Source organism: Aspergillus stella-maris (genome assembly GCF_047715825.1).
Source record: "Aspergillus stella-maris strain CBS 113639 unplaced genomic scaffold BDV14scaffold_8, whole genome shotgun sequence".
Taxonomy (NCBI): Eukaryota; Fungi; Ascomycota; class Eurotiomycetes; order Eurotiales; family Aspergillaceae; genus Aspergillus; species Aspergillus stella-maris.
The window spans coordinates 308,007-329,939 of NW_027396802.1; the positions used below are offsets into that span (position 1 = coordinate 308,007).

A 21,933-nucleotide genomic window follows, 5' to 3' on the forward strand; every position below is an offset into this window, starting at 1 on the left:
TGACATAATGGTTGCCCCAAGGAATACAGCTTATGCCGAGGAGAGCGCTGAGGTGGAGGTACTGTACGCCAACCTCGAGAAGCTCAAACTCCTCACCAAGAAGATTCAAGGCTCCCTCGTTCGCCTTGAGACTGGAGGAAACGTCGTGAAGCATGCTATCGGACCAATCTATAGCAATACGCAGTCGCTTCAGATTACAAACAACAATATTGACAAAATCAACGAAGCAATCAACCGCCTTCGACAGCCGCTCGATGCGAAGAATCGGGAGGAGGGTATCATCTGGGCTGGGTAAGGCATCCCGTTGAAACAGAGATGTACTTCGAACTAACGCTTTTTTTGTTTGATAGACCACAGGCCGATGATCTCGCACAGTATCTTGCAGCCATGAAGCGCGTGGACAATGCATTGGTTGACCTGACTTCAACGAACCTGAAATCAAATCAAAAAGCAATCAGCGAATTCACATCTCTATTGGGCACTGGAAACACGAAACTACAAGATCTACTGCGACTCAAGCTGGGTCAGCATGTGAACCCTATAGAGCCATTACACTACCTTACCAAAGGTGAATCTCCACGTCTAAATGCCGGGAGCATTTGCTGACTCTTTGCGTCCATAGATCTTCCATTCCCAAGAATACCTGACGAGAACATCGCGGAGATTGCGCCGATATGTGCTGCCATAAGCTCAGCAGCAGTACATGCTCCGCACCGTGGGGAGGGTGGCAGCCCCGCCCTCAAGATATACGCCGACATTCGAGGACCTTACATTGCGAAAAGCGCGCAGAACCTCTCCCTTGCGTCGCTCAACACTTTGAAACGAAGAGCTGGCGATGGACCTTACAAGCAAGGGACCAATGGTATTGGAATTTACTCCAACGCCTTAGAGGCCTTCGTATACGCCGAGTGGGAAGCTATAACGCAGATATTCATAGGAGATCACCAAGGATTGGCTTTGCAAATGACCTGTCGTTCTGTAATGGCTGAATACTCAAAAACTCTCCGCGAGCTCAATCAGTACATTCGCTCGAATCTTATGACTGATTGCTTCCTGGCCTTTGAAATCATTGACATAGTTTCAGCAAAGTCTTTTGAAGTCGACAGAAAGACTGGTGAACTCAAGAGTTTATTCACAGAAGCTTTGAGGCCCATTCGCGAGACTGCGAAATCGTCTCTATCCGAACTTCTTGAGGAAACGAAGCGCAAAGCTGCAAGCATTACTATGCTTCCGCCAGATGGCGGGCCTGTGCCGCTTGTGAACGAGGTCATGAGCTCACTCATGACTCTCACTAGCTTTTCCAAACCTCTTGCCTCTATCTTGACTTCGCTGGGTGACGGGAACTGGCGATCAACTTCCAACGCATCCAGTAACATCCCACTGGATGTCAACCCAGACAGCGAAGCACTCTTGTCGCACTTTATACTGGATATGATCGAAGCGCTAATGATATCCTTGGAGTCTCGGAGCCGTGCTTTACACCGGTCAAAAGCCGTCCAGGGCATCTTCCTATCAAATGTCTTCTGCCTTGTGGACCGTGCAATTCGGAACTCGGAGCTGGCAAGATATCTCGGCTCTCCGGATAGTATCTCAAGGATTGATACGTTCCGCAAACGGGCTACTTCGACTTACCTAGATGCTTGGAAGGAGACGTCACACTACCTTCTTGATGTTCAGTATACATCAGGCAGGGGCGGGAACCGACCGCAATCTGGCGGGGCTGTGGATTCCAGCGCAATTGTCAAGTCGCTCTCGTCTCGTGACAGAGATGCGATCAAGGACAAATTCAAGGCGTTCAATGCAAGCTTTGACGACTTGATTTCGAAACACAAGGCCTTTTACATGGAGCGAGAGGTGCGTAGCGTGCTTGCGCGCGAAGTGCAGGCAGTCCTTGAACCGCTCTATGCGCGATTCTATGACCGTTATCACGAACTCGATAAAGGTCGTGGTAAATACACCAAGTACGACAAGGGCAGCCTGTCCGCGCAGCTCGTGGCGCTGCAATGATACCCCGGTCAGGAAAATTCTTTGTATGCGGTGAACTACAACTGGCAGGTCCAGGTTTTTGACGTGTAATGGACCCATACATGCATACTTTTTTTGGATTTGATGTATCGTTTGGCATGTGTTGTAATACGTGGGCGTTGGGTAGGCAGTCCGATCTCGGCAGTCCCTGAGTGGGGGATCGATCTGATAGCAAAGGTCATGTGATGATAACGACTCCGATAACGTGATTCCCAATGATCAACCCCGCCAAAAATAGTCCGTAGCAAAATTTCGTCTGGGGGCGTGACACACATAGTTCTCTCAGCCATCTCAGGCCCCTTTCTCCCTTCGCAGCCTCTCAGTTCTCTCGAGACCGTTCCAATTGCTGTCCGACACCATGTCTTCAAGCAATGATGTGTACCAGACGCCTCTCAACTCGCGTTATGCGAGTGAGTACCCCCCTGGCTCGATACGATGCTTCCGTGATGCGCTAGATGCTAATAGCTGTCCCATAGGTGATGAGATGAAATACCTTTTCTCTCCCAGGAATCGGTTCTCTACCTGGAGATCACTGTGGCTGTGGCTTGCAGAGGCCGAGAAAGGTATCTCGTTGCCCTACCCGCAAGCCCCACGTACAATATGCTGATAGGCACAGAGCTTGGCCTGCCCATTACCGACGAAGCCATTGAGCAGATGCGCAAGAACACCGTTATCAAGGATGAAGAATTCAAGGTCGCCGCTGAGGAGGAGAAGCGCCGGAGACACGATGTCATGGCCCACGTCCACGCGTACGGTCAGGTTGCTCCTGCAGCTGCAGGAATCATCCACTGGGGTGCCACCTCCTGCTACTGCACGGACAACGCCGATCTGATCTTCCTGCGTGACGGTCTCGACATCCTTATTCCCAAGCTGGCGGTTGTCATTGATAAGCTGTCTGCCTTCGCCAAGCAGTACAAGGATCTGCCTTGCTTGGGTTTCACCCACGGCCAGCCTGCGCAGCTCGTTACGGTCGGAAAGCGGGCGTGTCTCTGGATTCAGGACTTGCTGATGGACTTGAGGAACCTCGAGAGAGCTCGTGATGACCTGCGTTTCCGTGGTGTCAAGGGTACAACCGGTACCCAGGCCTCGTTCCTCCAGATCTTCAACGGAGACCACAGCAAGGTCGAGCAGCTCGACGAGCTCGTTACCGAGAAGGCCGGCTTCAACTCTGCTTTCATCATCTCCAGTCAGACATACTCTCGCAAGATCGATGTTGACGTAGCCAACGCCCTGGGCTCATTCGGTTCCACCTGCGAGCGCATCGGTATTGACATCCGCCACTTGGCGATGCTCAAGGAAGTTGAGGAGCCTTTTGAGAAGGACCAGATTGGCAGCAGTGCAATGGTCAGTATCCGTGCGTCATATCACCAGCCACGACTCCAATCTAACAAGGTAAAACATGCAGGCCTACAAGCGTAACCCTATGCGGTCTGAGCGTCTGTGCTCGCTAGGCAGGCACCTTCAGAATCTGCCCAAGGATGCCCTGGACACCTACTCCGCACAGTGGTTCGAGCGTTCATTGGTAAGGCATCCCGTCCGATCTCTACTGGTCCGCACCAGCCTCTCACACTGCAACAGGACGACAGCGCCATCCGCCGGATCAGTATCCCCGAGCTGTACCTCTGCGCGGACGCGTGTCTTATCCTCCTGAGTAAGTGATTACCTACCTGTCCAGCCCTATTCCCAAACATGCAAAACTCACCGCTGGTTATCTTAGACAACGTCACTTCCGGATTCGTCGTCTACCCTGAAGTCATCAAGCGTCGCGTGAACGATGAGCTTCCCTTTATGGCAACGTGAGTCAACCCCATTCCCAATCTGTAATATTTACCTCCATGCTAACTATGCACCTAGTGAGAATGTATGCACATCTTATCGCCCACCTCGCAACAATTATTGTTGAGCAGTAACTAACAAGTAAACACAGGTCATCATGGCCTGCGTGAAGAAGGGTCTCTCCCGCCAAGACGCCCACGAGGAAATTCGTACGTTGCCCATTTATCCATTCATCCAAATACCCAGCCAAACTAAACAAAACTAACCCGCCAAAGGCGTCCTCTCCCACCAAGCCTCCGACAACGTCAAGAAGCTCGGCAAAAACAACGACCTCCTCGAGCGCATCCGCCGCACCGCCTTCTTCGAGCCTATTCTCGGCGAACTCGACGCCCTCCTCGACCCAAGCACCTTCGTCGGCCGCGCCCCGCAGCAAGTCGAGAAATTCACTTCGACTGAGGTGAAGAAGGCGCTTGAGCCGTATGCTACTCACCTTGCTACCGCTACGACTTCTGCGCTGCATGTTTAGATTTAAGCGGATGCCCTGTCCTGCTTCAAGACAAGGCCAAGATCAGGAGGGAAGGCTACCTGCTAGCGTTGGGATGGAGTGGTAGGTAGGTAGGTATCTTTGAATGCCTATTTGCCGTTTTGTTTTGTGTGGGCTGCGTGGAGGGGGTTGGTATGGTACTTTTGTTCGAATTTTCTGCTCTGCGCGCCCCCCTTCCCCTTGCCCCTCCCCCTCGCGGTGGCCCCTCGTCGGACCCGGTGCAGGTGCCTGACCTGACTCAGAACGAAAAGCTTGATTCCTTTTGCAAAAAGAGATTTGGTTCAACATAGAGGAGAGATAATGTATATAATAACGACTTGATGGTATAAAACGAATTCTATCTCGATAGACAAGAACACTTTCCCAGGCCTGCCTGAATCTTTCTTACATCCGTATACATATACTCATTAGATCCCTCAGGCAAGCCAACAAAGACAACGTACAAAGTCCGAGACTTTTCAGACCGAGAATTAATGCTAGTCCACGGCGACGTGGACTAGGTAGGGAACTATGCCCCGACAAGCGAAGAACTGCCGTTAGACCGAAAAGAAAAAACAACACATCAAGAGCCTCGAAATCTAGAATGAAAAGGGAAAGGTACAGAGAAATGGGATCGCAGGTGAGAAGCGCAGCCGAGGTGCAGCCGAGAGAAGTTTTCCAAAAGAACCGTACCATACCGAAGTACCTTATCGTTACCGAGCAAGACCAAGACCCGGACCCGTCATTGAACCCAAGCCCAAGCCCATCATACCAACTTTTTGTCTGTCATACATCATGATTCAACGACTTCCTCTCCACATAGAGTATAGCCTGCCTATACTAAAGCGACGCTAGCCAGTTGATCGTCTGTGACTTGTCAGTTCCGGAATAGTAGTTGGACATACATGCAGAACATCTGCAGTGCAACGTGTCGAATGGGATCTTACCATCATCGCCTGCATAAGGGCCACTTCCTCGCCGTAGCGCAGGCCGTTCCAGCTCTCGGCTTGCACCGTCGCGTTGTACATGCCTAAAACGTCGATTCCTTTGCTTTCCGCTACCGAGGCTGTATCTTGGGTGTATTGCCAGCTGGTTGCGTGGACGTTGTCGCTGGGAGGCTTTTGGTAGCCTGGGGCCGTCGGTCCGATCCAGAGAAAGGGTGTCCTTCTTGAGCTGGTTTTGGCGAGCGTAAGCCATTCGTCTATGCTGCCTTTTGCGGTCTCTAACGAGTATGATGTTGAAAGGGAGAGACTATGGATGACAGCAACCGGTTTCTTCTCCTCGGACGATCGAGCGAGGAGACTCTTGAACTTGTTATGTGCGCTGCTCGGTGCAGGCGAGTTGGTGATAGAGAGGAACATGTGCGGAGTGTCTTGTGGGACTTGTCAGCTTTTCATCAAGCAATGTTTCTCAGAGTCGACGAGACTCACTAGCAGAACAGGTGTATGGAGTCCGGGTCATCTCATTGCCTTCGGCGGAGTATAGCTCCTCGCTGGACGAAATTCTTGCAGACGAACAGACAGCGTTTGTGAATTGAGAGTTACACCCGCAGCTTGCACTGAGGGTACTGCTCATCCCCCAGTCTCTTAGTGATCCTTGCTTGAGATCCTGACGAAGAAGAATGTTGAAGCCGGCGTAAGCATCGGCTAGAGAGTCGTCCCCGATAAAGAAAATGCCATCAAAACGCCCAATAATTTCACAGATCTCAGCGTTGGTGTACCAATGATGAAAACAGCCTTAAGCCTAAGTCAGTTGGTGGATCGTCCAGAGGTGAAATTCCAAGACAATAGACATGGATTTTTACTGACCTTGCGAGGTGTAAGGGGCGTCGAACCCATGCCGCCCGCCATTGCTCATCGAAACGAGCAAGGACTCGCGAGACTGGCAATACAGTTCGCCGCCGGGATGCGGAGGGAGATAGAGATTTTGAGAAGAGATGCCGCATTCATCACGGCCCACGTACTGAGCTAACAGACTGTAAGCAGAATTCAATAAGTATCGTCCACTAGCCAGTGAGATTTACCCAATTCAGAGCAAGAAAAAAAACTTACTCATCCCCGGCGATCGGCTTGATTGCGGGTTTTGAGGAGTATGAAAAGGGGAGGTAGAAGATATCGCGGATGAGCCAGACTATATAGAGCACGCCCAGCACCCAGAGGGAAGCCATGAGCTTGTAGGTGGAAGATCGCCAGGTGACCCTCCGAACCAGCCGGCGTCCGCCAGGGCCCTCGATCGGGCCGCGCCGCTGGGGGTATGAAGAAGAGTTGGCCTGCATGCCGGAGAAGGGGTAGGCGTGGGCTTCGTTGACGGAAGATGAAGCCAGTGAATCACTGTTGGAGGCACGGCGACGTGACATCTTCTATTTTATACATGGACCAATTGTGCCAAAAGTACAGTGGGATGCTCATTCAGGAGTCGGAGGCGTGTGATCCTTGTCCTTAAGCTGCGTTGCTAGCGGCAGGAGATTGAGAGCCGGGGCAGGAAAAAGAAAAGGGAGAGTAGAAGAGACAACACAACGACGACTGGAAAAAAAGAAAGAAACAGAAAAACAGACTAGGGCTCAGCAAGAGAAAAGACGATCCACCAACAGTTAAAAAGTACAGAGAATAAGGCCAGGAATGAAGCGGATGGGTCGCAGAAGAAAGACGACAGCGGGAAGAGCGACGAGGCCGAAGAGGGGCGCGACTTCTATCGTGCGTTCTGTTGTATTTCCTCTTTGGGACCATTTCGTACTTCTTACTCTCTTCCTCTTCTCTCCGTCTTACCACATCCTCGTCATCTCAACTTTCATTTATTTTGGTCAATCTACATTTTACTTCTGTTCTCTATTTAACTAAGCCATTTGACATCGCATTCGGGCCATTTCTTCGCAGAGTCTTCACTCTCCAACAACACCGCCAAAACACCTCCCAGGGGCTACTGCAAAATATCGTCTTTATGGAGTTGAATCATCAAGCAGCTCCAACTGCTCGTCCGCTTTAGCCTCTAGCGGCACGAGAGCGAAACGGGCAATCTGAAATCTGCGGATCCTTCCTGTTTATCGCCGGAGTAAGTGTCGACCCTGGCGAACGACGAATCTCGGTACAGGCGCGGCAAGGTAATAAATTGAATTATCTGGGATCAGAAAAAGTACTGATGACGATGAGATGGCAGTGCCAAAGTACAGAGAGATTGTCATCGACGGTGTGCACGCTTGCATCATCATAATCGTTGCTATTCGCTTATGCTGCATGAAGAACTTGACAACCTACAACGTGATCCACCCTTACCGCGAGCCCTGATTTCTCCCCTCAAAATATGACCTTAACCGGTTCACAAGCAGGAACCGCTGCTCCGCCGAAGTCGAATTGCCCTCCCTCCTCTCCTCGTCAGCCACAAGATAACGGTGTCGTCTCAGTCGAAACGTAAACAGAGCCAGCAAGGATTGTTGCAATAAGACGCAGCATGCGCTCTTGACGGTCTAGACACTCTGCGGTGGTGAATTGATAGCCAGTGAGATAGTCTGCCGGCCGATTCGCAGTCGCAAGCTCTTATGGTTGGTTGGGTCGACAGATGTCAAACAATAAACGAGACTCCACTGCATCTCCGTCCCGGCATTCTTTCAGAGTTCAGACTCGCACAAGGTCTGGGGCGGAAGGGGTGGAAAATTAGCATTCCATTGCGACGGCGTCTCTCGTTCTCATCCTCAATTGGCTTTCTGGAAGCACCTCAACTAGAAAGGAAATTGAGTTAAATTGCGGTTGATGGCACCTGCGGCGCAGCTCACCCACAAGAGGCTCACCCACCCCTCCACCTTCGCGCCTAGCCTCTTTCTCTCGGGTTCTCTGCCGTTAAAACCAAGAACCGTCGAGGTTTGGACCGTTGGAGAACCTATGATGACGACAAGCTAACAGAGCAGACCAGCAGAGACGATAGGAGCGATCTGAGTTGCAGGGTACCCCAAACGACCCTAGTCTATGTCGTGCATTTGCTTGCGAGACCGTCGTCGCCCTTTAATTTAGGCCTGCCTATGGGTTTCCTTTATTTTTGGGGCCCAAGACCTGCAGTGCTGTCTGAGGCGACGCAGCGCACAATGCCATTGTTAACCGCGATGTTACAACAGCCCACAGTCTTACGATCACTACGGCTGTCGCATCTGGATAGAAATTCCACGAGGCGTGACTGTCTATCTACGACACTGATATGTACAACACTGAGAATGCTTTTAGCCTCCATAAAGCAAGGAGTCACTTGTCCAAAGAACCTCTCAAATAATCATATGCGCACAGCTACTACCTTACTCTTCGTAGGCCAATGCTCATCCACGTGACGCGTACATCAAGTACGTAAGGTACACCGGGACAATGGGCGCGGAAACCGGAGCGCAGAACCAGAGCGTCTTCAAAGCACGTGGGCGCAGTATCATTTTTGAGTCTCGTGATTCAAGGGTTTCAGGATCACCTGACCAGATAATCTTCAGAGTCTGGGGTCGGGTTATTCACCGGCGAAGAATTGAACCATTTTTCGGGCGAAGGGGAGATCCGGAGCACAGTTCACAGTCCCATCGGCAATTCGACGCTTTGAACCTGGACCGCCCGAAAGGTGGGGTGCACTCTTCACTCAAGCCGCGGGTTGGCGATCCTCGGGTCGCTGCAGCAAAGGTGCGCTCCCAGATTGCGAGTTTACAGAGTACAGTATATCGCGTGTTCAATGCGATGGATTTATAAGAAAAAAGGTAAATACTAGTAACTGTTTTCCGATCCAGGGGCTAAAGTCGATCTCCAGTCTTGCAAGAAAAAACAAGAGAAACAAGAGTTGCAAGACGATCGTCTGATGTATTGCCAAGCGGACCGACAGGATCACCCCCCACACGTGACCACCCCGGCCTCTCTCCGCAAGACCAAAAGAGTCACTGTCTGTTCAGCTTGACCAATTCCTATTAGCTGTGTCAATCCTCTTCGATAGTCCAGGAGTGACTCCTCCAACCGAGAAAGCCTCTCGACTCCTTCTTCTTCTTCTTCTTCTCCTCCATGTGTTGGTTGTGACCCATTTTCCTTCAATTCCTGCACTCTATCGCTGCCACTCTGCGACAACCTCGGTAGTAGTTCCCAGAGCTCTCCGACCTCGAATTCCAACGCCCGTTATATTCCCTAGCTGTCCTCCTTCGCCCCCGGATTTCCCCATCCATTATCCTTCTAGCATCTTTACCCCATCAAGGCCAACCGTGCTCAATAACAACTGCGATACTTTTGAGTGTGACGGCCGTTTGGCCTGATTCGCCTTCGACATGTGGAAGCCGTCAGAGCGCCTGATGGACACCATCAGGCACTATGCCAGCTTCCCAGCAACTGGTGTTTCGCTTCGACAGATGGTTCAGTTCGGAGACAGACCTTCAACTGGTAAGTGATTCTCCAGTCTCGGGCAATCTCTGTGTTTCTGTTCTCTATCCATGTTTGCGCCTTACAAGGACTGACATCATACCTCGCTCCGCAAATAGGGACTCTGTTTCGCGCCTCACAATTCCTATCAGAAGAACTACCTATTCGCCTCGCTCATCGCGTCCAAGACCTTGGAGAGCTTCCTGATGGCCTCAGTGAAATGCCGTCAATCAAAAAGGTTCAAGATTGGTACGCGCAGTCCTTCGAGGTATGAGTCACCCCACACCAAAATGTGCAACCGAGGATAATATCACTGACGGACTTTTGCTTAGGAAATCATAACCCTTCCCCGACCGACCCTTACACAAGAAGTCAAAGCCCGCTTGCTGCGACCAAACAGATCGCACAATGGCAATTCGAAAATCCTCGCCGAAACTACGCAAAATCCGAGCATCCGGGAGGGACAGTACCGCTCCTCCACCACAAATGGCAACGGAAACGGCAAGGCTGCAGCTGCCAGAAGATACTTTGTTCCTTCAGATGATCACGGGCATTGGCCTCCCGAACTGAATGACTACAATGAACGTTTTGCAAAGACTTTACAGCAGATCAAACGAAGACACGACAGTGTTGTGACTACAGTAGCTCAAGGCATTCTCGAATGGAAACGGAAGCGCCAGCGCCTGCAAATTGACTCGACAATTCAATCATTTCTCGATCGGTTCTACATGTCTCGTATAGGAATTCGAATGCTAATTGGTCAACACATCGCTCTAACGGAACAAACGCATGTTCGCCACCCGAACTATGTCGGTATCATCTGCACTAAGACAAACGTGCGTGAGATAGCCCTCGAGGCCATTGAGAACGCGCGTTTCGTTTGCGAGGACTATTATGGACTGTTTGATGCTCCAAAAGTGCAACTCGTGTGCAGCGACGACTTAAACTTTATGTATGTTCCGGGTCATTTGTCCCACATGCTGTTTGAAACCTTGAAGAACTCCTTGCGAGCTGTCGTCGAGACACACGGCGCAGATAAGGAAGCTTTCCCCGTTACCAAGGTCATCATCGCCGAAGGCAAAGAGGACATTACCATCAAGGTCTCTGACGAGGGCGGTGGTATTCCGCGCTCTGCGATACCTCTTGTCTGGACCTACATGTACACGACCGTGGAGCAAACCCCAAACCTTGACCCGGATTTTGACAAGAGCGACTTCAAGGCTCCAATGGCTGGATTCGGATATGGACTGCCTATCAGTCGCTTGTATGCGCGGTACTTTGGCGGTGACCTCAAGCTGATCAGCATGGAAGGGTAGGTTTTTTTTTGATAGACCTTGAAGATCCTAGCTAACGCTTCTCAGGTATGGCACCGACGTATACCTTCACCTGAACCGCCTATCTTCGAGTTCAGAGCCCCTGCAATGACAATTACCAGTCATGAGGGATGGTCGCGTTCGGTTTTCTACTTCTCACAGACTTCACCCCTTTTACACAGAACCCGATCCAGCGCCATCTCAAGGATTGACGCCGATGAACATTGAAGCTATTCGCACACGGTTGCGCACCAGGGAAGTCTCAGAGCGCAAGCAGGTTGGAGATGCTGAAAGCCTGCTTAACGCTGAAAAGCTGAAATAAGGCCACTTTGGCCCATTATAATGGATAGCTGAGACAGTCTGCAACTTCGGGTTCTGCACTCGCTTGTTTTAAGTTCGCACGTCGCAAAGATTCAGGGCCGCCCGGGATGGAGGCTCCAATCCAGCCCCTTGGCGGTACCAACTCAGCAACCTATCCGACACGGCACAGTCTCTTGGTTACTCAGCTCTACAGTGACAAAGATCGTGTACAGGGAGCGATGCGACGCTGTATCTTCCGTTGCTTACCACCCAGCTTGCTCTCTTTGCCCGCCGGGATTTGTTGCATACATGGTAGGGTGGCTCTATCTCATCTCGACACTCAACTTTTCCCGCCCACCTCTTCTGTTACCTATCATCCTTACCGCCCTTGATATCCTTCACCTGTTATTCCTACTTTTCCTGTACTATAACCTTCCCTGCTGTTTGATTTATCTCGCAACGAAACGGCCGGACCATATATGCCTGATAGGCAATCTGATGTCTCAATTCGACTCACCTTGATATGAGATGCTTCATTATCTTACAATGAGAATAAGTTTCAATATATCCTTGCGAATCAGTCATGTAGGTCCAATGAATAAGTAGAATATATATGCCCGAAATAACGCTTAGAACCCAATACCCATCATCATCAGTCATTAGATGCAAGTAAAAAAGAATCATAACCTCATAGAAACCTCTCAAAACGACGCGCCAGCTCCATAATCCTGCCTCTCCGCACCACTCCACCTCCTCCTCCGTTCCCGATTAACCTGCTGCTGCTGCTGACGCTCAGACGAAACCCTCCGTCCGGCACGATTCCGCTCGGGCGTCCCCGCCGTCCTCCCCTTCAACTTCCCACTCGAAATAGGCGAGGACGTTGCAGACGCACCCCCCGACCCAGAAGCAGAAGGCGACCCGACCCTCCCCAACTCACCAAGCGTATCCTCGCCGCCACCACCACCCGAAAAAACAGGAACAGGAACAGGCTTATACCACCCGTTATCATCGCTCTCGCAGACGTCGACTACGCTGCGGCTTACGGCGACTGGTTCCGTGTAGCCTGAGCGTGATGATGATGTTGAGGGTTGTTGGATGGTGAATTGGTCTGAGCGGATTGTTGCTGCAGTTGTAGGGTCTGAGGGAGAGAGGAGGTTTGCGAGGAAGCGGCGGCGGGTTTGGGGGAGGGTCTGTTGTCCATGCATCCATTGATTAGACTTCCTGATATGGAGAAACTAGGAGGGTGTGATTCGGCTGCTCACCTCCTGCACGGCTAACGCTTGTATCGTAAGTAATTCACGATCCATGAGTACGCACAGCGCGGCATGGCGCTCTTCGCGCAGTCGGCTGCGGATGCGCTTTTCTTGTTCTATGGGCATTGAGTGGTGGGGGTGATAGGGGTGTTGGCGTGTGTGAGAGGGGTGTGGTCCTGTTTTTTATCAGTCTCAGTGCCTTGTAAGTATAAGAGGGCACATTCGTACTGCTATAGCTGGCCATCCCAGGCTGGTCTTCGTCGTCGTCTTCTTCTGATTCGGAGTCGATGATTATGGGCGGTTGCGGTTGCGTAGGTTGTTGGTTGTAGCGCCAGGGGTTATTAGGGTTGGCATTTGGGTTGAACATTCTGGACTGATAAGAAAGACTGTGCGGGGGAAGTATGGTTGGAGTCGTGGCGTCAACTCTCTGTTGATGAACTTTGATTGATGAGTCCGATAACTAGTGATAGCGGATGCTGATAGTAGCTGCGGCCTGAGGCAGAGAGTTACTCCACTGGGTAATTAGCTTCCCCGCTCACGTGAGAGATATACAACAGTCTGGCTTGGGTCTTGGGGGCTTACTTCCTCTTCCATTTCTTCACATCCTAGCGGTTACAAGGGCCAGGATCAGACACTCTCAATGTCCACACAAAGAGCTTACAAGGCTAGCCAATTGTTGTTCACGTCACGGAGTGGACAAGCCTAGGGTACTCGGCCAAACCGGCTATGCCTCCCCACTCGCCCCCTCAATGTTCAACGGCTTTATAAAGAGCGGTATCCGAGGTCGGACAAAGAGATCGCCATGTCACCTACAATACTAGTACACAACTACCATCATGGCAAGCGAAAAAGGCAAGCGTCCAGTGCGAGTAGCCAATTGCTCTGGGTATCATGGTATGGCTCCGACTTCTCATTATTGTACTTGGAGCCTTGTTGACATGGTAGGTAGGCGACCCGGCCGAGGAGATGTACCGCCAGGCAACCCTGGGAGATGTGGACTTTATAACTGGTGACTATCTGGCGGGTAAATTCTCAAGACTTCTTAATTAACTCGAGGTCGGGTACTAATGAGTAGAGGTCAATCTCGCAAACAATGCCCAGGCCTGGCGAGCTGGAAAGCACCCAGGCTACGAGGAGACAGCGTGGGACGGTATTCAGCAGACCATCGATGTCATTGCTCAGAAAGGTATAAAGGTTGTTATCAATGGCGGTGCTCTTGATCCGAAAGCTCTCGCATTGAAAGTCCAAGACCTGGTTCGTCTTTTACGACTCCGAATTTTTGAATCTGTGTCTGATTCTTCCAGGTTCATGAGAAAGGATACGACCTTCGCGTCGCGTATCTGTCTGGGGATGACTGCTATCCCCGTCTCGGACCAAACATGCCCATCTCAAAGGAGGAGCTCCAGCATCTCGACTCGGACAACGACTCTGCCGCTCCGGCGTCCCTGACTTACGCCTTCCTCCAGGGGTCAAGCAGTGGCAAGGCTGTTCCTATGGTCTCGGCCCATGCCTACCTGGGGGCCCGCGGGATTGTCCACGGCCTGAGAAATGGTGCGGACATTATCCTCTGCGGACGCGTAGCTGACGCCAGCCCCGTCATAGCGGCCGCGTGGTACTGGCACGACTGGAAGGAGACGGACCATGACCAGCTAGCTGGTTCGCTGGTGGCAGGGCATCTTATTGAATGCTCTGCATACGTCACTGGAGGCAATTTCTCTGGATTTGATCAATATGACCTCGAAAATTTCGTTGCGCCGGGGTTCCCTATCGCCGAAATTGACGCTGATGGGATATGCGTTATTACAAAGCACCCGGGGACCCAGGGCATGATCACCGTTGATACAGTGCGGTGCCAGTTCTTATACGAATTACAGGGCTCGGTATATTTGAATAGTGATGTGAATGCTTATATTGGCGACATAACTGTTGAAGAAGTAGGAGCAGATCGGTATGTCTTCTTCCTTTACTTGCCGCTCCAAACTAACAATGTTCGACAGAGTCCGTGTCTCAGGGATCAAAGGCTCACCACCTCCTCCAACTACAAAACTCGCCGTTTTCTATCCAGGTGGCTACGAAGCGGAGATTCTTCTCAACGCCACTGGCTACGGCACGACCAAGAAGTGGGACCTTATTGAGAAGCAGATCCGTCATTTCATTCCGGAGTCTGCATTGAAAGAGCTAGAGACTCTAGAATTTCAACGGTATGCGTTTTACTCTCTTTAGTTCACGAGGCGAAGAACTAATAAGGCTGTACAGAATTGGCACCCCATCAGCCAACCCAAGTTCCCAAGTATCAAGCACAACCTACCTCCGCATCTTCATTGCCTCGCGCTCTCCTCAAGCCGTTGGGGCAGTGGCCCTCTCATTGAAGAGTATATCATTGAAGCATTTCTCTGGTACTGGGGCTTCTCCAAACCTTGTTCATTTACTCCAAATTGAATTTATTCAGAGGCAAGCTAACCGACCGCGTAGGCTTCCACAGCACCCTCGACATGCGCACCGCAATCGCTCGCCCTTTTCTAGCATACTACCCCGCCCTAATCGCGCAATCAAACCTCAACGAGGAGATCAACATCCTCAACCCCGACAACACAATTAAAGCCCTAAACACAGGCCATCCACCAGCCTACGCCCCTCTTCAGCCGCGCGAAAGCTACGACCCCCCCTCTCCCCCAGAGACCTTATTCACAGGCCCAACACTACGAATCAAACTAGGCGACATCGCCCTCGCGCGCTCCGGCGACAAAGGCGGGAACTTGAATGTCGGATTCTTTATCCCCTCTTCCCTTCCAGGTTCGAAGAGAAGTAAGGAAAAGGAAGAACAACTCACATCCTGGCTCCGGCACTATCTCACCCTCGAGCGCATGCGTACTTTACTCGGCTCCGACTGGCGCGAGGAGTACTTCCTTGAGCGAGTAGAGTTCCCGGTTATTGGTGCTGTTCATTTCGTTGTCTATGGTATTTTGGGCCGCGGTGTGTCTAGTTCGTCCAGGTTAGATGGGTTTGGGAAGGGTGTTGCTGACTGGTTGAGGGATGTGGAGGTTGATGTTCCTGTTGCGCTGTTGGGTTGATCTATGTTATCCTTGCTCGTAATGATTGACTCTCAAGAACCAAGCAGACAATTCAGTCAAATTATACCCAAGGAAGCACATATAATGCTGCGTGGCATGAATAATAGAGGACACAAGCCACAGAGTATCATTATCTGGTGATACACCCAAGATACTCCGTACGTGTGTCCGGGTTAACATATCCAATTGAAGACCTTGTGCACTAGAAATGGAGCCCCCGCGCGTAAGGCTGCTAGAACTAGCCTGAATCCGGCTCCTTGTCAACATATCGATTTGCTTTGGTTCCAACTTTCAAACAATATTCAACCGCGGGATTGGAATATTGGCAACTTGCAGTTCTATCAATATCAGACGCGATAAAGGAACAAAAAGCAAACAACATAAATCAATTGGGCTGTGATTATTCCACGTGCTACAGCAGTTTCAGCCGGGCAGGAACGCGCCTGCTGAGGTCAGAAGAAGAGCGGATTCTTCAACTCACAACATTAACCTTCCATCTAACACTTGCACATCAACCAAGATTCCCCCACTGCAGAATGCTAACGAGGCTACGTGCAAAGCTTTGCTGTTCTCAGGATGATGGCGACGCTGACAGACCTGAATCTGCCATTGTGTTTGTCGCATCATGCCGTTGTGATATATCGACATTGTCGCTTCTAATGGAACAACCGCCGGTGAAGAGAATGATTGAAATGATAGAAGGCGAGGATGATCAGGATACAGAGATATTCTAACTTCTTCTGGATAAGAAGTTGTTCGAAGTTGACCAAAGAATAATCGAAAGGTTTGCACACAGTGCCTCCACTTTGGAACTCCTGCTGCAAACGACACCCAATGCATCTATCACAGAGTAAGTCGTCATTCAAGCAGCATTAAGCGTCGATGCACTGTGCATCCTACTCAATGAGCGGATAGATGATGTTCCAATCTCGGCAGAAGTTATGATAGCTGTGACAGGAGCAGAATATCCAACCGCAAACTACAACGAATTCTCGCGCATCTTGGCCCACGGGTGCCAATTACAGAGAAAGTCTTGATGGCAGCCTCATACACCTTCAAAGCAATAGGGCCTAATGTACCTCCTCCATTAACTGAGAAGGTGGCTGTGCTTGCCACTTATGAAAAGCTGTCTGCATTACCTTGCTTGAGAGGCATGACGCCCAGGCAGTGCCACTCACCGAAAGAATCATGGTTGCTGCTGCCGCTTCAAACCTTTCAGGGTCACAGTGGCTCCTCAATGAATGGCTTGCGGGTATCGACCACAGCCACATTTGGAAAGCGATCTGGAAGTTTGATCAAGACTTCTGTGACTTCTTCTATGGCCATGATTATTCCAATCTTGCCACTCATTCGGCAACGGGCCGGAGAGCATATTAGTAGATATACGAGAGCAGTCGATCTCTCGGAGGAAGTCTTTCAAATTGCTCGGGCTTCAACTGCTACTAGGGAACACCCGGATAGAAGGGAATAAAGTGGTCTGGTTCCTCTGATCGACTTGTGTCTTAGGCGGTGCTTACCTGTTCCAGCAACAGAAGAGTTAGTGAGGACAGTGTTGAATGGTTGCGACGCTGATCCTATCGAGGTTATCCGACAGTGTGTCGAATTGTATGACGGGCACCTCCATCACCCTGCAGGCGAGTTTAAGAAGATGCTATTATCACGCATCGCAGAAATCCAAGGAACCTCTGTTGCTGAACAGCCATGATGCACTCTTGGTCCCGAACCACATTTTCAAATTTACCCAAGTCTTGTCGTTTTGCTTCTTAACTACCTACGTCCTTGTCTGGCTGTATGTAGCCGCTAGGCCCTTAAAGTCAGGGAGCGACCTACTACTGGGTAGTAGAGTGACCATCCCAAGATGACGACAAGATTGGGCTCAATGGATACTCTCAACAACCGCCAATCTTGGAACACATAGCTGTGCGCATTGTCTAATGGGAGGCTTACACTTTCCACATTGTTACAAAACCCCATGTGGTTACCCACCATACTACCAGCCAGCCGGCGTGTGGGTTTAACGAGGATAGCCCGAGAAGTACGGTGGCTGCCGCCCCAGTGGATCCGCCAGGTATGGGCAAGGACTGCTGACCAGTGACTGGGAATGTTATAACTATTAGAGTTGATCATCTGTGCCTGGCTTACTGTGGGGCCCCTAGTAGGTCTTGCCTTTCATCCGGCAATCAAGATTGGCAACCTTGAAGCAATAGGTGTGTGCCACAGGGAAATACAGGCATGTTGTACTCCGTAAGCGGTTTGCATTAGCGTAGGGGACTCATGACGCGTCTGCAGAAAATAACGTCAGTGAATGTAGGCATAAATACCTAGTAGTTCCTTGTCGTAGACTAAAAACCATTTGATTTTGAAATCCCCTCAACCATGCAGTCTGTCATGCGTGCAGTCGCCCTAGCCGGCGCATTTAATATCACCGTCATCGACGTGCCCATGCCAACCATCATAAACGCAACCGACGCCGTTGTGCGCATCGCGGCGACGGCCATCTGCGGTAGTGATCTACACAGATACCACGAGAATCCGGCGTCGCCAGAGAACCCGCAGCAGATAGGGCACGAGGCTATTGGGTATATCGAGGAAGTTGGCGACGCTGTCGAGTTTCTAAGCGCTGGCGATTGGGTTGTCATCCCCTTTGCCTTTGACAATGGTCACTACCAATATGGACCCTCGGTTGATGCGCCCTTGGCTTCCTCTACGGGGATGCAAGGTGAGTCCTTGATTCCATGTCCCTAAGCCGGTGTCACCAATCTTCGCGAGTATACCGCGCATAGGTACTGATATGATATAATCCCCTCATACAGCCGAGTACGCGCGCATCCCATACGCAGACGACTCACTCATGCCCGTGCCCATCAACAGCAGCACAAACGCATCCACCATCCACGACTACCTCTTCATGTCCGACATCCTCGCAACAGGCTGGGCAGCGCTCGACTTCGCGGGCCTGGAACCCGGCGACACACTCGCGGTATTCGGCGGCGGCCCCGTAGGGCAAATGGCCATCCTGTCCGCCGGAGTCCGCGGTGCATCCAAGATCTACGCCATCGACCACGTCCAAGACCGCCTGGACCTAGCTGCGTCCCACGGCGCCATCCCCATTAACTTTGCAACTGAGGATCCCGTCGCCGCACTCCGCCGCCTCGAGCCAGACGGCGTCACGCGCGTCGTCGACTGCGTCGGCTTCGAGGCCGAAGACGCGCAAGGGAATGTCAATAGTAGCATTGTGCTGCACCAGGCGGGACAGGTCGTTGCGCCGCAGGGCGGCATTGGTATTGTAGGTGTTTATGGGAGCGGCGACCAGGCGCAGACGATTGACATCGCGCCTCTCTTCATGAATACTTTCTCGGTTAGGGGGGGCGTCTCGTCGCCGCTGAGTCTTGGTACAGAGATGCTCAATCTTATTGAGTCTGGTAATGTGCATCCTGGTGACATTGTGAGCGCTGTTATTGGGATTGAGGATGCGCCGGAGTACTATGCGCGGTTTGACCGGCGCGAGGAGACCAAGGTCGTTATTGAATTTCCGTTTTGAGAGGAGATGAAGTTGCATATACCTAGTTGACAGGAGTCGGCAGTGTCTTGAGTTATTTGCTCTTTTCAATAGGACGCTGTGTCTATACTTTTGAGATTCTGCACTACCTGGATCCTCATCTACTCCGCTCACAACAATAAAACAGCCACCACCCACCTTCTCTCTTATTCCAGGAGCGAAGATATAGATGCAGAAAACATACAACAGCTGGGATTCGCATGTGGTCCCCCACCATACTACTAACCAGCCGGCGTGTGGCTTGAACGCGGCCAGAAGTCGGGTGGTGCTGCCCGGGTGAGTTTAGGGTGAGGCCGCTTTACGGTCGCGCGACTCGGGTGAGATTAGGGTAAGATTAGGGTGAAATTAGGGTGAAATTAGGGTAAGTACGCAATAAACAGGGTGAGATTTTTACTACTTGGCTTACTTGCCTTTCCTTGCCTTACTTACTTCGTGCAACCTGCTTATCCTACTAAGCAATTATCGAATTTTCCACTACCATAGACCAAAAAGGGTCAACCCTCATTAGTAAGGGCTCCTATTCTGGTTGACAGCAATAAACCTTAGTACCCGCTTACTTATAGTAACTAATCGAAGATTAGCTCTACCTAAACCACTACTTATTGAGATCGAGAGTAATAGACACGGAAACTCAGCCAATACAGCTCATATTTTGGGCTAGTGAAAGAAAGCCGTCTTGGCGTCATGAGCAAGAGCGAGTATACTTTCATTTTGACGAAGAACTCAAGACTAGTCTACTCCTGATACCTACCTACCGCTGCGGAATAACCTAACAGAACTTATCGACAAGCTCTCGCATTTCTTCTTTCACACTTAATCGTAGCCGATCAGCACTGTGGATCTAGTGAGGACTGTACGACTTAGGAGGCTTACATATTCCTGAAACGAAGGTTCCCTGGGTACAGCGCTGAGGAGCATAGATTAAACCTCCTGTATTGCTCTTTTAGTGTTCCGCTGATACATATTCACAGAAGGATATGGGACATGTACTGACACGCAATACAAAGAGTTGCGATCATCGAAGTCGGCCGCCGGCTCAGACATTGGGAAATGCTTGAGATATTCGGTCACGTATGGCTTGCCGATTTTATGTCTTCGAGGTCTCCAGGGTGCTAGCTCATCTTCAGTGTAGAATAAGGCGGAACGAATTAGTATAGCGCTGCAATAGGCATGCGAGACTTTTTCACTCACACTCATGATGTGCATATGATGAACACGCATCAAAGATAATCGGCAGGCCAGTAGCGGCATCAACAGACGTATTCCCATCCCATAGATCCCCATGGATTAACCGAGGAATGACTTTTCTCCCGCCTGTTTCCAGCGGCCGTAAAAGCCTCGGAATCACTGTCTCCATGATTCCCCTCCGCAGCTCCGTCATCTCCTCGTCTGGCCCTTGCGCTTCCTCCTCAGCCTTGAAGAATTGCTCCATACCACTCGAGAATGACTCTTCCCAGGTATCGCACTCCTTAGTAGCCTGCGCAAGTCTGCCCTGATAAGTCGTCACAGGGAAGCCAAACTTGCCATTTGGCGATACGCCATTTTTATGCAGCTGCGCCACCATTCCTGGGAAGTCTGCAATATCGGGGATATCATCGGTCATGGTGTGGAAGTGGCAGAGGAAAAAATGAGTGTCCGGGTCATCGTTGTAAGTGCCCCATGCGATTGGTTTCGGGACGAGTTCGGACAGGGCGCTGTGCAGAGCTGTCATGGAGTGATATTCGCCGTGCATCATGCCTTTGCCGATGTCACCTTGGGAGACTTTGAGGAAGAAGGAGACTGCATCGTTTCGCGCGTTTGTTGTTTTAATTTCTGCGGTGCGAGTCCAGTAGGAGGCTCCGTGGGGGTAGATGCCGACTACGGTCAAGCCGATTGGGAGCTCTGTACAGACTTAGAGATTGTTTCAAAAATAGCTTGAGGGATGGGGAGAAGAAGCAAGAATATTATATGAGAGGGAGATTTATAAAGCATTGCCTTACTTGCTAAGACATGGTCATCGACAAATGAGATCACGTTTTCCGGGACTGCAATCTCCTGATCCCAAATAGAAGCATCAGTCATCTTTGACGTGTAATCTCGAATGTGAAAGTAGTGGGGGAAGATTGTATCTGTGTTGGCCAGTTTCCCAATCCAATGTGCAGAGCAGCCCAGTTATTTATACATTCGCGCCCAAGCAGCTGCCAAGCATAATGGAACATCAATTATGGGATCTTACCCCAGCCAGGGCTGAAGTGGGCTCCTCCACTCTCTAGCTGAGGCTCAATACCACATGTACTTTGTTGATTTGTACAGCATGAACTATGCTCATGTACCTGTAGGAGGCTAAACGAACTCTGCTAGGATGGTATGTGCGAGCTGGTCTCAAATAGTCAACCCATATATTTTGCTTTGGCTATTCCTGAACCTGGGGCGCGAGAGGCTACACGGCCCAGTCAGCTTTGCTACCTACTAGCATTTATACATGTTTGCTGTGCATATGAAGAGCATAAGCGAAGGAAGTAATCTCCAATGTAAGAATGGGTCCGGGAGGCTGATCCTTGTGAAGACCCAGTCATGCGGCCCCTTCTGAGTAAAACTATCTCGTTATCAAGGATGCTATATGTGTTCTGGAGCCACGTAGCCGGGACCCCTGGCTCCTTATTCCCGGGGTATCCCTGCTATTTTATACTGTCTATTGGCCATCAAGTCTGGCCACGTCAGGTGGTCATCACATAACCGATGGTCTCACCAATTCTGTTAATAAGGAGTGATGACAT

General features: G+C 50.7%; 7 protein-coding genes across 7 annotated transcripts; 4 read left to right on the plus strand and 3 right to left on the minus strand.

Annotated features, from left to right (window-relative positions):
* Nucleotides 1-7: 7 nt before the first annotated feature.
* Nucleotides 8-4,327, plus strand: BDV14DRAFT_187692 (Cullin repeat-like-containing domain protein; the record flags this gene model as incomplete). The annotated part of the gene is made up of 12 exons (XM_073770981.1): nt 8-291; nt 351-568; nt 623-1,961; nt 2,203-2,262; nt 2,341-2,403; nt 2,533-2,588; nt 2,642-3,369; nt 3,431-3,547; nt 3,604-3,676; nt 3,743-3,792; nt 3,953-4,010; nt 4,077-4,327. The coding sequence occupies 12 exons, from the start codon at nt 8-10 to the stop codon at nt 4,325-4,327; spliced, it is 3,297 nt and encodes a 1,098-aa protein (XP_073631534.1).
* A 358-nt stretch (nt 4,328-4,685) lies between these two features.
* Nucleotides 4,686-6,966, minus strand: BDV14DRAFT_167338 (uncharacterized protein). The gene is made up of 5 exons (XM_073767662.1): nt 6,376-6,966; nt 6,133-6,299; nt 5,755-6,060; nt 5,272-5,696; nt 4,686-5,191 (listed from the first exon to the last, which is right to left on the minus strand). The coding sequence occupies exons 1-5, from the start codon at nt 6,678-6,680 to the stop codon at nt 5,165-5,167; spliced, it is 1,230 nt and encodes a 409-aa protein (XP_073631535.1). The 5' UTR covers nt 6,681-6,966; the 3' UTR covers nt 4,686-5,164.
* A 2,344-nt stretch (nt 6,967-9,310) lies between these two features.
* BDV14DRAFT_144167 (PDK/BCKDK family protein kinase) lies at nt 9,311-11,264 on the plus strand. The gene is made up of 4 exons (XM_073766404.1): nt 9,311-9,702; nt 9,801-9,949; nt 10,014-10,993; nt 11,043-11,264. The coding sequence occupies exons 1-4, from the start codon at nt 9,591-9,593 to the stop codon at nt 11,104-11,106; spliced, it is 1,305 nt and encodes a 434-aa protein (XP_073631536.1). The 5' UTR covers nt 9,311-9,590; the 3' UTR covers nt 11,107-11,264.
* A 595-nt stretch (nt 11,265-11,859) lies between these two features.
* BDV14DRAFT_144196 (uncharacterized protein) lies at nt 11,860-13,376 on the minus strand. Its single transcript, XM_073766405.1, has 4 exons — nt 13,130-13,376; nt 12,776-13,061; nt 12,557-12,723; nt 11,860-12,484 (listed from the first exon to the last, which is right to left on the minus strand). Exons 2-4 carry the CDS (start codon nt 12,912-12,914, stop codon nt 11,996-11,998), a joined length of 795 nt encoding a protein of 264 aa, XP_073631537.1. The 5' UTR covers nt 12,915-13,061; nt 13,130-13,376; the 3' UTR covers nt 11,860-11,995.
* On the plus strand, nt 13,174-15,662 carry BDV14DRAFT_211689 (acyclic terpene utilization AtuA family protein). The gene is made up of 7 exons (XM_073776142.1): nt 13,174-13,441; nt 13,497-13,571; nt 13,623-13,801; nt 13,852-14,495; nt 14,545-14,748; nt 14,804-14,943; nt 15,020-15,662. The coding sequence occupies exons 1-7, from the start codon at nt 13,384-13,386 to the stop codon at nt 15,616-15,618; spliced, it is 1,899 nt and encodes a 632-aa protein (XP_073631538.1). The 5' UTR covers nt 13,174-13,383; the 3' UTR covers nt 15,619-15,662.
* A 2,344-nt stretch (nt 15,663-18,006) lies between these two features.
* Nucleotides 18,007-19,159, plus strand: BDV14DRAFT_211691 (uncharacterized protein; the record flags this gene model as incomplete). The annotated part of the gene is made up of 2 exons (XM_073776143.1): nt 18,007-18,337; nt 18,432-19,159. 2 exons carry the CDS (start codon nt 18,007-18,009, stop codon nt 19,157-19,159), a joined length of 1,059 nt encoding a protein of 352 aa, XP_073631539.1.
* A 673-nt stretch (nt 19,160-19,832) lies between these two features.
* Nucleotides 19,833-21,586, minus strand: BDV14DRAFT_167358 (Fructosamine kinase-domain-containing protein). Its single transcript, XM_073767663.1, has 5 exons — nt 21,157-21,586; nt 20,369-21,058; nt 20,172-20,298; nt 20,051-20,107; nt 19,833-19,989 (listed from the first exon to the last, which is right to left on the minus strand). Exons 1-5 carry the CDS (start codon nt 21,236-21,238, stop codon nt 19,947-19,949), a joined length of 999 nt encoding a protein of 332 aa, XP_073631540.1. The 5' UTR covers nt 21,239-21,586; the 3' UTR covers nt 19,833-19,946.
* Nucleotides 21,587-21,933: the final 347 nt, after the last annotated feature.